This window comes from Plectropomus leopardus, chromosome 3 (genome assembly GCF_008729295.1).
Source record: "Plectropomus leopardus isolate mb chromosome 3, YSFRI_Pleo_2.0, whole genome shotgun sequence".
Lineage (NCBI taxonomy): Eukaryota > Metazoa > Chordata > Actinopteri > Perciformes > Serranidae > Plectropomus > Plectropomus leopardus.
Genome location: NC_056465.1, coordinates 30,003,834 through 30,016,520, shown reverse-complemented (window position 1 = coordinate 30,016,520; position 12,687 = coordinate 30,003,834). Strand labels below are relative to the sequence as shown.

General features: G+C 39.1%; 2 protein-coding genes across 2 annotated transcripts; one reads left to right on the top strand and one right to left on the bottom strand.

Annotated features, from left to right (window-relative positions):
• Positions 1–315: 315 nt before the first annotated feature.
• LOC121941191 (cytochrome c oxidase assembly factor 7) lies at positions 316–3,618 on the bottom strand. Its single transcript, XM_042483926.1, has 3 exons — positions 3,305–3,618; positions 2,268–2,408; positions 316–1,036 (listed from the first exon to the last, which is right to left on the bottom strand). The coding sequence occupies exons 1-3, from the start codon at positions 3,408–3,410 to the stop codon at positions 591–593; spliced, it is 693 nt and encodes a 230-aa protein (XP_042339860.1). The 5' UTR covers positions 3,411–3,618; the 3' UTR covers positions 316–590.
• Positions 3,619–3,740: 122 nt separating this feature from the next.
• On the top strand, positions 3,741–12,266 carry zyg11 (zyg-11 homolog (C. elegans)). Its single transcript, XM_042482697.1, has 18 exons — positions 3,741–4,177; positions 4,304–4,469; positions 5,249–5,460; positions 5,559–5,876; positions 6,023–6,136; positions 6,530–6,646; positions 7,500–7,640; positions 7,909–8,085; positions 9,559–9,623; positions 9,873–9,972; positions 10,058–10,108; positions 10,210–10,371; positions 10,537–10,584; positions 10,688–10,885; positions 10,979–11,031; positions 11,643–11,740; positions 11,855–12,053; positions 12,138–12,266. The coding sequence occupies exons 1-17, from the start codon at positions 4,154–4,156 to the stop codon at positions 12,043–12,045; spliced, it is 2,235 nt and encodes a 744-aa protein (XP_042338631.1). The 5' UTR covers positions 3,741–4,153; the 3' UTR covers positions 12,046–12,053; positions 12,138–12,266.
• The last annotated feature ends 421 nt before the right edge of the window (positions 12,267–12,687 follow it).

Here is a 12,687-nt window from a genome sequence, read left to right as displayed (position 1 = left end):
AGGTCCTCGTCACATAAACACAAAAATGTTGGTTTTACCATTTCCCTGGTGCTAAGTAATCAGCCTCTACAAGAACTTTTAGTTATATATGTATAATACAGTATACTGAGTTCAAACTACCTGTTAGCCCTATAATCAACCTCTACAAGAACTATAAGTCATAAAATATAAATTATATATATACATATAGTTTGTATGAAGGCAAAATCTGATGCTGAATACAGTATACTGAGTTCAAACTGCCCTTTAACCCTATAAACTTATTCCTAATTCCTTTACCACTACTGGCATTATTAGTAATTGACTTCTTTATACGATTCACAATTTATTTTATTGTCTTTTTTCATTTATATTAACATACATTTGGCTACCAATACAGTCAAGTCAACACTGCTCCCTGAATTTGATGGTCTACGCACTGTAAATGAGGCAAACATGTTAATTCAACCATTCTTTTTAAAAACAACCTATCGTCTCCTACCTCTGAAGCCCTGAACAGCACAAATTTACTCGTCCCCACAAACAACCTGACTGAGCACCACATGTGTAGTCAAACCAAGACAATAATAATTTAATCAGATGAGTCACATTCATTCACCAAATTTGAGCTGCCTCTCCTTCTCTAAACCATGCAGCTCCCTCGCTCGATTCTTCAACTCCTCTGCCTTCTTCTCGTCCTTCTCCGTCCCGTCCCCAAGTCTGTACATTCGACTTGCATTAGCGCAGCCCCACACATGTCCCAGCTCACAAGCCCTGCTGGCGTACTTCAGAGCTTGTACCATATCTGGTGCCAGTCCTTTGGCGTTACCCTCTATGAATAAAGCACTGAGGTTAAAGCAGGAGGGAGCGAAGCCGCCAGCGCAGGCCTTCTCGTAGTACTGCCGAGCTACAGTCGGGTCAGTACCTCCTTCCATAGCTCGTCCATCATGGGCCAACAGACCAACATTATGGCAAGCATCTACAGACTTCTTTCCACCAGTGTTGCAGGAGCGCATAAAGCAGGAGAACGCTGTTTTCAGACACTCAGTCACTCCACCTGCAGAGGAATTCAAATACCTCACTTGAATATAAAGAAGACAAACCATCACTGTCTGTATCAAAATTCAAAGTGAAGAGTTTTATGTTAATGTTCACAATTAACAATATTCATAGTTTATTTTTAACATTGTTTTATTGAATGTATGGATGCAAATGAGAGGCACCAGTACTTGAATTCTACCAGCCACTGAATAGTTAACATTGACATTTAAACCACTAAATTTACAGCGTTTAAATATTTTCCTTCAAAGACCATGTATCTGAGTTTATTTGTTTTGAAATCATATATTATAAAATGTCTTGAGTTAGAAAGGTTGAATTTAATTATATATTCCTTTAATGTTAACAAATTCAGGGCCAAAAAAGCAGGTTTCAAAACTTAAAAAAAAAATTAAAATAACAGATTTTTATTTGAATTTTTGGATCTGATTTTTACTAGTCAAATTTAAGTGAACTGAATTCTTATTATTTTTATTATTATGAAATTTTAATTTTTGGATCTGAATTTTTGAACATTAAAAAAATAGATTCCAATTTAGCTTTTGAAATTGTAAATTTCAGATTTTATATTTTAATTTCAAAAAGGTAAATTCAGAACAAATAATTTCAGATACATGATTTTTCAAAGTAAATACTTTAATGCTGTGAATTCAGTTGTGTTTAACTTTAAATATGAGATCATCAGTGGTTGTTAAAAATTAAAATACTTTCTTCCTCCCATTTGAATTACTCTGTCTACACTATTTTTTTTTTAGCATAACAAGTTACAAGAAACCAAACTACTGCCTTAAATTTCATTTTTCAGAGGTATTGAACAGTAAGTGTTTGGCATTTTGACCTTTTAATAAATGATTTTGATTAGGTTTTTGGTAATCAATTAACCTGCTTCTCATTTAAACTAATACAAATTGATCTCTATGTAGTAGGTGGTTTGGTATAGTTACTAAATACCACATACACTGTTTAATTCTAGAAACTCAAAGAAAGCATCATGTTTGATGTTATCCCCCATATTTTATCCTTTTTAAACTTAACCTTGCAATTTAACCAATAACTTGAATACAGTCACAAAAGTAGTAGATAAAAAGTGCATTGTACTTTGCTTGAGCACTTTATTTAATCCCATACATACAGACAATTTTGTCCAAATGTGTGTGACACAAAATGCAAAATGACCATTAACATCGAACAGGGTAAAATAATGAAAAAAAAACACATTACTGTTTTACCTTTGCCTGTGACATGATATGCCCCCAGTTTATAGCAGCTCTCTCCGTGTCCATATGTTTCACAGTTATGTTTGAGCACTTGTGCTGCAGATTCATAGTCTTTCTTCACACCTTCCAAGTAGTCTGCGAGCCTTTGGCACCCTAAAAAGAGCACGACACAAGGAAAGATGTTTAAGTAATAATCACTAACACATACCAGTATATATATTTAAACTTTCATCAACATGGACATACTACTCACAATGTTAGCTTGATAAGATTCTCCACAATTCAGTTACTTTTAATGACACCATGAGCACAAAAAAGGGGAAATTACCAGCATAGTAAACAAGAAAAAAGCAAAAAGGAGATTGAAAGATTATTTTTTGTAAAAGCTAGGAAAAATGTCAGGTGAATTATATTTATAATTATTCTACAGAATCACAATTTTTAAGCATTTTAGGTTATTTCTTGCTTGGCTTTTGTAATTTTACTTTTTCTGTTTGTTTGGGTTTTTTAATGGGTTTTTTTGTTTGTTTTTTTTAAATTCCATGTATTTTTTGTACTTTTCACAGATTTCTTGCTTACTTTTGTGTTATTTCTTCTTTTGTTACTCATTAACTTCTTCCCTTTTTTAAGCCAATATGCCTATATGTTTCAAAGGCAAGGCAAGTTTATTTATGTACATAGCACCCTTCAGACGCAAGGCATTTCAAAGTGTTTTAAAGGGGCATAGCAATCCATGAAATACAAATAAATAAATAAAAAACATTAAAATTGCATTCAAACACTTAAAACAATCAGAGAGCAAAAACAAAAGGGGGAAAAGGGATCAAATAATAATTTGATTGTATTTCCATCTTTGCTGAGCAACAGTTTTGTTTGACATAAATTAAAAGCCCTTCTTATACAGAGAGACGCCTGTCCCAAAAATTAGCCTATTGACTTCATTGATTTAAGCAAATAATTGCTATTAATTTAAGTTAGGGCTTAGGTTAGGATTTAAGCATTTAACCTCCATGTGTGGCAGCTGCTGTTCAGTGTTTCAGGGGTTTTACCTTCAGGATCCTTTTCTTTGTAGCACTGGAAGCTGTACTCCACTCCCAAATTGTCCAAAAACTGCTTCACTTCGTTTTCATCCTCAAAGTTTATAAGTCCAGCCATATTTCGTGCACGTGCGGCTTTAAAACTTTACTATAATCGCGTGCTGAGGGATTAGCTCCCACTACATCCACTGGTCGCACTGGTGACCTTGGTGTTACACAGCGATGTTGCAAAAAAAATGTCTTGGAAAAAAAAAAATTAGATGATGTATGTCAATCGTGACGTTGAGATAAAAGATGATTAAATAATGGTTTTCCTGTTTTTAAAAATAGAGGAAAAAACGCGATCATGCGCTGGTGGTCGCTTCCTGGTTTCATAACCATCCCTGACAGGCTTCCGTAGTCCAGCCCCCTCGGCTGATGTACTTCCAGTGTTGTGACCTTTGTTGACTGTCAGTCTAGTCAAAAATAGACCCAACTACTGGCTGTGAAAACGACATTCCCCTCCTGGTCCCGTATTTCGGAGCTCCAGCCGCTACGGTCGATACCTTTTTAAACATGGATTCCGCAGCAGTAAACGGCTTTCGACATTTTTGCACGGAGAGCGATTTTCCACATCGGAGGAGACAACAAGTGAGCTAGCTGTCTGGCTGCTCGCTCGCTCGTCGTCATCTCTGGGTTTCTGTATTTTTGTCAGACAGGTTTGCAAAACGTCTAAGGCAGGTGAGAAGACCGAAAACTGAAACGGCGAACAACGGAGCCGCTCGGCAGCTAACGCATAGCTTTTTTTTTTTTTTTTTTTTTTGCCGTGTTGGGAGCTACACCAGTCTCTGTTGCATAAGCTAAAATTATTCTTCATAAGCCATGGCCTGCAGTTTCCTAAACACGGTGAGTTTCGGTTTTGCCTTCAAGTGATTTGCATGACGTATTTAGTTGTCTGTGCTCACTCATTACCTGAAAAAGGAATATAAACAACTTGCACAATAGCAACAGATATCCCCTTTTTGCATTCAGGACGAGGCATCTCCGCCAGCTCTGACAGACCTGTGTCTGACCCATGTGAGCCAAAACCTGGAGTGTTTCTGTGTGAAGCGTCCTGATGGCTCCCTGTGCTTCAGAGAGGCTGTGCTCTTCCCACAGGAGCTGGCAGACCAGCTGCTGGCCAAGATGGCCACTGAAGGTAAACCTGGACCTCTAAACCCAAAGGAAAGGAAAATTCAAGATATCAAAATAAGATCTCTTAGCAGCCTGTGTACATTGCTGCAGATTCTTGCAAAAACATGGGAAAAAAGGCAAAGAGCAGCTTGGTAAGAAATGTTACACAAATTAATAGATTTAGAAAATTATTTTTAAAAAAGTTAGGAGAAAATGTCTAAAGCAAAAAAAAAAAAAAAAAAAGCAAGGGACAAACTATATTCAAAGTAATCATAATTACATATTTAAAATAAAATAAAAATACTTAAAATTATTATTATTTCCAGGTAATTTTCTCTCACACTCCCTCTCTTTCACACACACACACACACACACATATAATATATATATATATATATATATATATATATATATATATGGAATTTGCAGGTTATTTTCTTGTACTTTTCCCTAATGTCTTGCTAATTTTAGGGTCATTTCTTCTATCATTGCTCATTGTCTTTTCCCCATATTTTTAAAATAAATCAAGCCAATTTGCTCAGGTTTCAAAGGGTTAACCCTTTGCAGATAAGGTAATACCGACCTGCATTAATTCACTTGATACAAACAGAAAAATCTTAACTTGCATTCATTTCCTGGGTGACTTTCCAAAGCGTCTCCATTAATAAAGTTAAGAAAAGACGCTTAATCTGATGGTATGTTGTCACAGTTGTCACAGTTATTTTGCAGTTGGTAAACAGAGGCAGTATTGTGCAAGTGCGTCCTCCATGAACCCAGAGATTAACTGGAGTTCATTCCACGCAGGTCTGTTGAATGACAGCACAGTGGGTGTATTTCGGAACTGCGAGTATCTGCGGCTGAGACGAGCCTGCATACGCACAGCTCGCATCTCCGCGGAGGCCTTCCAGAAAGCCGTCTGCCCACACAGACTGCTGGAGCTGGATGCTGCCAGGGTCAACGCAGACCTCACTATTCCCGATATTCTGCAGGGACTGTCCACAAATAAATATTGTCAGGTAAAGTGAGAGTATGTCAGCTTGTGTTTATTAAAAAACATGGTCTGTGTTGATGTTTAATGAACTGAAACTTATTATTTGTTGGGTGTATCCTGCAGGAGTCCCTCCAGCGACTTGTCCTAACAGGTCTAACCATGTCCTCTCTAGAGGAACCGATCCGGCATCGCTTCAGCTCCCTGCAGGGCCTCCGCTCCCTCTCTCTAGCCAACGTAGACTTCTACGACTCCGGGATTGTCGATGTGTGTTCGCTGCCTCGGCTGGAGAGCCTCGATCTCTCCAACACTTCAGTCACCAACCTGAGCCCCCTGCTGGGCCTGAAGGAGCGTCTGCGCTCGCTCACTCTGCACCAGCTGAAGAGGCTGGAGATGAGCACCGCTCAGCTGCTGGGAGTCATCGGCCAGTTGAACGTGTTGCAGGTTAGTGGACGGATGGAGTATTGTCACTACTATTAATCCTGCTTTTATTTGATTTATTCGTGCTGAGAGGAACACTTTAATTTCACCAGTTATGCTTGTTTATATTTTACTAAAAAATACTATTGTGTAAAACTCTATCTGTGTAGCACCTGGACATCAGTGATGATAAGCAGTTTACCTCTGACGTGGCTCGTCAGCTGCTCGGACAGCCAGGGATCCTGCCCGCTCTCGTTTCTTTGGATGTGTCGGGGAGGAAACAGGTATGTGTGTTTACATTTATCGATGGGTTTCTCTGTTAGATTGCGAAGAAATAACACAGAGTTTACTCTTTGAAACCTTGAGTAAGATCATTTTTCTTGTGCTGCTGTCAGACCAAAGTAGCATAAGTATTATTATTGATTTTTAAGCACTTTTTCCAATGCTTTTTCTTTCTTTGTTTTCATTTTGTTGTTTGGTTGGGGTTTTTTTTTTCTAATTTTGAGGTAATTTTCTTGTATTTTTTGCTTTCTTTTACTTTTATTTCTTGAAAATTTTAGGCCATTTCTTCTTCTGTTCCTGATTGCTGCCTTCCCTTGTTTTTGAAAGAAATCAAGTCAATTTTCTCAGCTTTCGAAGGGTTAAGTTGTAATATCTTACATGTGTAAACGTTGCAGGTGACAGATGCAGCTGTTAAGGCTTTTGTTGAGGAGAGACCAGGGATGACCTTTGTGGGACTTCTGGCCACAGATGCTGGATTTTCAGACTTCCTCTCTGGAGAAGGAAATCTAAAGGTAGGTATAAATTAACATTAAAGCAGTGGTTTCCAACTGGTGGGTTGTGGTCCAAGGGTGGGTCACGGGTCCGTTCTGAATGGACGGCAGGTGACTCGTGAATGTGTTTCCCATGTTTTCGTGTCCAAATGACTAATGGGAACAACTTTGTAAAAACTGGCCCAGTACTGAGCGAGAGCGATGCAGCTGGCAGCTACAGAACAGACAACAGTGTAATCGTTTGGAGCAAAAGCACACCATAAATGTCCGTCTGCTTAAAGTGCTTGTTTTTGCCACTGACAGGCTCAGATTGCAGGTTTCCCAGTCATGGAAACCCTGGAATAGTCATGGAATTACATAGTCACATTTTCCAGGTCTCAAAAAAGTAATGGAATTTGTGAAAGTCATAAAAATTCTTGGAAAATGTAGCGATTTTTTTGTGTGTATAATGGATTTGTTAAAATAATTTTCCGTGGATAACCCTCCACATAATGTTACATAGCGGCAAAGGATTTTTCTTAAGCTGTCGACCTAACGTGGCTTTCGTTACATTCATTTCGTTTTTTTCGTCCTGGGTTTGTCTCTCCCTTCCCTTATGCCAGCCAGCTGGAATTATGTTTGAAGAGGGGTTGAATGTGATATGTTTAACACCAAGCAAGAAAAAAAAATCTTTGTTATGGGTCTTTGAAAATTTGTAGAAATTTTGTCCATGAAAATGTGTAGAAACTCTGAGATTGTTATGTGTCCAAGACACAAAAACATGGGAAAATAGGCTTCAGATTGAAAAGATATCAAAGTTTTTTCTTTAACAGTGATATAATGTGCATAGAAATTCAGGTTTGCAACTGTAAATTTATCTTTTGTATGTAAACAGGTAACAGGAGAAGCCAATGAGACGCAGATCTGTGAGGCCCTGCGTCGCTACAGTGAGAGGGAAGGTTTTGTGAGAGAAGCTCTGTTTCATCTGTTCAGCCTGACCCACGTCATGGAGAAACCCCGGCCCGACATCCTCAAGGTGAAGCCTCATTATTGCCTCCTTAAAAAAAACAATGTAGATTACCAGATTACATTGTTTTTACTGTGCTCAAGCACTACGTATAATGTCCTATCTGAACCACATAATTATCTGATAAGCGATGGAGAGTCTCATTATTTCCTAGAAATCTGTTGCAGAGTGTTACATTAAAGCCGTACACCCCCATGCCGTTTCCTCACGCTTTGAGTTCCTCATTTGTCTCACTTAGGATGTTATTACTTCCCTCTTCTCTTGTGTTTTTTTCCAGCTGGTTGTCTTGGGTATGAAGAATCACCCTGCCACTCTGAATGTCCAGCTGGCAGCCAGCGCCTGTGTGTTCAACCTGACGAAGCAGGACCTGGCAGCGGGAATGCCTGTGCGACTGCTGAGTACCGTCACTCAGCTGCTACTGGAGGCCATGAGGACGTTCCCCAACCACCAGCAGGTAGCGTCACTGCTGTCCTAATGACATATGTCATGCGTGCCATATCAATCTCCCTCGATTGAACTTTGATGAAAGGGGCAAAGGGGAAATTTTTCACGGAAGAGTTCATTCTCATGCATGAAATATGAGGATGCAAATGGGTTTTGTGTGGCATGACAGTAGTCCCCATCAAAGATGGATAAGCCAAGCAAGGCACAAAAAAAAACCCCAATAAAAAAACTGTCTCTACACAGTTTTCCTCTTTACCAGCATGCATTTCTAAATGCATTTTTTATTTTAGACTGTTCAGCACAAAAGATGAAACTTTTTATTGTTTTAAAATGTTAATATTGAGCCTGCAACATACTTTATAATACACAAAATAAGATGAGCCTTCATTGATCACCAGAGGGGAAATCAGAATCAGAATCCTTTTTATTTGCCAAAACAATTATGCAAAACAATTATCATGAAGGAAGAATAAAAATGTAGAATTTAAATAGAATGAGATATGAAAATATAGAAGCAATTTAAAAATGAAAAAACAAAATATAAAGAACACGAACTGTTTGTTCAAAAGGTGCAGTGGAGGAAGTACAGATGTGCAGAAGTTGGAGTGCAAATATCTACAGTCTAAATAAATAAGTGAACTGGCAGTGTGCATGTAAAGAAATCCAGTCCAGTGTGTGTTAATGTAATGCATAAAAACTGATTTAGCCTAACATTAATGTTTTGTTTTCAGACTCTGGGGCTGGATTAGTCTGTGTCATGTGGGCGGTGGCGGAGGGAGGGTGGAGTATTGTTTATGATGGTGACAGCAGAGAGGAAGAAACTGTTCTTGAGTCTTGAGGTTTTGAGGAATTAAAATTCAGGTGTTGCAGCATCTAAAAGACAGAAATAAGTGCAGATAAATAGGGAGGTAGAAGATATATAATCATAAGAAGTGTATAAACAACTAGTATAAGAATAAAAGTCAAATTAGAAACTTTGTAAGAGCAGTTAAATGGACAATTTAAACAATTAATAAGCTACAGAATAAAATACACAATGGAGGAAAGATCAAATATATAAAATGTTAACAATTTGGAAACTGTTTCCCGGGAGCAGCTCAGAGTCAAAGTTTTGCAAACGGCACCTTAATAAAGAAAATCTTTCTGTTTTGAAAGTATTGTGGCTACACTTTGCCCAATACTTTTGAGAATCGCTAGTGTACATAAAACCTCAGACACAGTTGCAGTTGGTCACAAACAAGACAGAAGTAATAACTGAAGCTTGACTGTGAATTTGGGTTGGAGGCCAAGTTTAGAGGGTGCACTTTTTGTTTTGAAATACCAAAATGTTTGCAAACTGTGTGCATTGTGACAGTGTGAAAACTCTAATGTGTTGGGAAACTTCCCAAAGCCAAAAAAAAGTGTAGTTTTGTAGATTGTATGAGGTCATCACGGTCACATGTTGTTCAGGATTTGGACTGATCCCCCTTTTTTCTGTGTGCAGCTGCAGAAGAACTGCCTGCTGTCGCTGTGCAGTGATCGCATCCTGCAGGAGGTTCCCTTTAACAGGTCAGACATACACATTTTACTGTAGTATTTTAAATCGAATTTTGCATAAAGTTCAATGTTCATTTCAAATGGTTACATCATTTTAAAAAGGGCAAAATAAAAAGATGATTAAAATGGTAAACGTGTGTCAGTGGAAGCAAAGCAGGAAACCAAAAAGTAAAAAAAAAATAAAAATGTAATATATATTAATTAATAAAATAAAATTAACATAAAATCAAATCAGATCATTTTACATGTTCCTGTTTGAAGGTTTGAAGCTGCCAAACTAGTGATGCAGTGGCTCTGCAACCACGAAGACCAGAACATGCAGAGGATGGCCGTGGCAATCATTTCCATACTGGCTGCTAAGGTACACGTTGTGTCGCATTAACATTGCATGCATTCTTAGCACATTTGTAGGCTGATTCATGAACTCTTCTTGAACTCTCTTCCAGTTGTCCACAGAGCAGACGGCTCAGCTGGGAGCAGAGCTGTTCATAGTGAAGGTAAGTATCTCATCTCGGCTCTGTTCTCTAACACGTTTTCTTTAAAAAATGTTTTAAAAAAGGTAAATTTTCATTGCTAAAATGCTCTCCCTTGCCTGCAGCAACTGCTGCACATTGTACGTCAGAAGGCGACTCAGGGCGTGGTGGACGCCACCCTCAAATTCACACTGAGTGCACTGTGGAACCTCACTGATGAATCGCCAACAACCTGTCGCCATTTTATCGAGAACCAGGGCCTGGACCTGTTTATTAAAGTTCTCGAGGTACACAGAAATGTCAACACGTACATGTAAATAAACAACCTAAAGCAGCATGGCATACTACTTAATGATTACACTTAATCACGTTACTCTCTAGACGTATGTATGTCTTTGGGGCGGGCTGACTCATTGTTTTGCTTCCATACCTCCCACCACCTCTCTCTGCAGTCCTTCCCCAATGAGTCCTCCATCCAGCAGAAGGTTCTCGGTCTGCTGGTGAGTTCACTACTCCCTTATTACCCTTTAGAAAAAAGGAAAGTGAATACATTTGCAATATTGAGGCATCATTATTCCTTCTTTCTTACCTTCCGTTGTGTAGAACAACATAGCGGAGGTCGGGGAGCTGCATGTAGAGCTGATGGTGCAGGGCTTCCTGGACCACATCAGCACTCTGCTGCACAGCCCAGAGGTGGAGGTCAGCTACTTCGCCGCAGGCATCCTCGCACATCTGACGTCACGAGGAGAGGAAGCCTGGACGCTGAGCACAGAGCTACGATCCTCACTGCTGGAGCAACTGGTAGGAATCAGCAAAACCACTCATAATGCAAACACATATAAACTGTGCACTGTTATTTTGAAAAGTTTTTTGTGCATTTGTGTGTCTCTCTAGCATGATGTCATAATGCAGTGGCCCCCGCCTGAGTGTGAAATGGTAGCCTACAGGTGAGACGCAGCTTATCTACAGTAAAAATAAAGCAGAAAAACAATAAAAGCACGACATTACACAAATAATGCAGAGAAACATTCATAACTTGACAAAATTAACCCATTTGCAACCACAACTGATTTTTTTTTTATTTAATTGTTCTCTGAGCTTACCTGAGCACAAATATTTAGTCTTGGAGCACATTCGACCACATTTTTTCCATATTTCTATGTGTTTTAGTAAAAAAGAGCAGTCCAATATGCACAAAGACTAAATAAAGTTTGATAAATAAATGTCTTGTTACTTGGTGTTACTTGGTATCTATGAACTCATAATAAGATGAATCAAAGACATGTACACATATGCGGTTTATTTATTTATTTTTTTTTTTAATGTGAGCTTAAAAATTTCAAAGTTGTACTGTTGCCCAACGTATGTCCATAGCAGAACAAATGTTTTTGCATTTTTCCATATCATACTAAACATAGTCTTTGGGCACAAATGGGGAAATAAATAATGCATTATCTTTATCATGCCAGTCTGCACAAGTTTATGTAGATGCCTGGTAAAAACCATAGCATGTTATATACACTATATACTAACTATATTTTATTCTCTCATTGTCTAGGTCATTTAACCCTTTCTTTCCCCTACTGGAGTGCTTTCACACCCCTGGTGTCCAGCTGTGGGCAGCCTGGGCCATGCAGCATGTCTGCAGCAAAAATGGTGACACATACAAAACCAAACTTGCTTCTACTTTTTCACAGATAATTTACTGACATCAGTTTGAGAAGTTACTTATTCAGATTTTTTTTTTTAATTCTCCCCGTGTGTCTGCAGCTGCTCGCTACTGCAGCATGTTGTTGGAGGAGGGCGGCCTACAGCAACTTGAACTCGTTCATACGCACCCACAGACCCACAAAGACGTCAAACTGTTGGCTAAGAGCATTCTGGAGAGCCTGCAGCGCCACAGAGCCCGCACCGGCCAGCCTGCACAGACACACACAACTCGCCGCCCACCGCCGCAATAACCTCACAGGTAAAAACACACACGGGTGGTCATTTGCTTTATCAGTCTCACAAAGGCTGGAGGTTTTTCATTCTTTTACATTTTGTCTTTCAGTAAATGAGGCTCCCTGACTGAGAGCAGGTCATAAGCTGGGATCCACCACAGAGGGGGTTGTTTTTGTGTGTGTGTGTGTGTGTGTGTGTGTGTGTCTGTCTGTCTGTCTGTCTGTCTGTCTGTCTGTCTGTCTGTCTGTCTGTCTGTCTGTGTGTGTGTGTGTGTGTGTGTGTGTGTGTGTGCGCATATCCAACGCACAAACACACTTTATCAAGAATCCCGAGAACACTAAAGGACAAAGACTTTGCAATTCTTTGCACACACACTAACTTTATTTATTTTCTTTGTGCTTGTTTCAAAACAAAAATATTTCTGTGTGTGCTAATGTCGTGATAAAAAATTAAATTATGAGAACCATCGGTCAGTTTAGCTCAAATCTCAATATGAGGTTTGTTTCTGTGTTCGCTCTCATTAGTCTGACATCATGATGATTTTCATACCAAAAAAACAAACAGTCAGTGCACACGCATAAATCCTAGTTTGGGATTGACCCCCAAAAGCTCAGCTGAGGGTCGACACCCTCCGGCGCTGTACGTTACTGAGGGCTCTG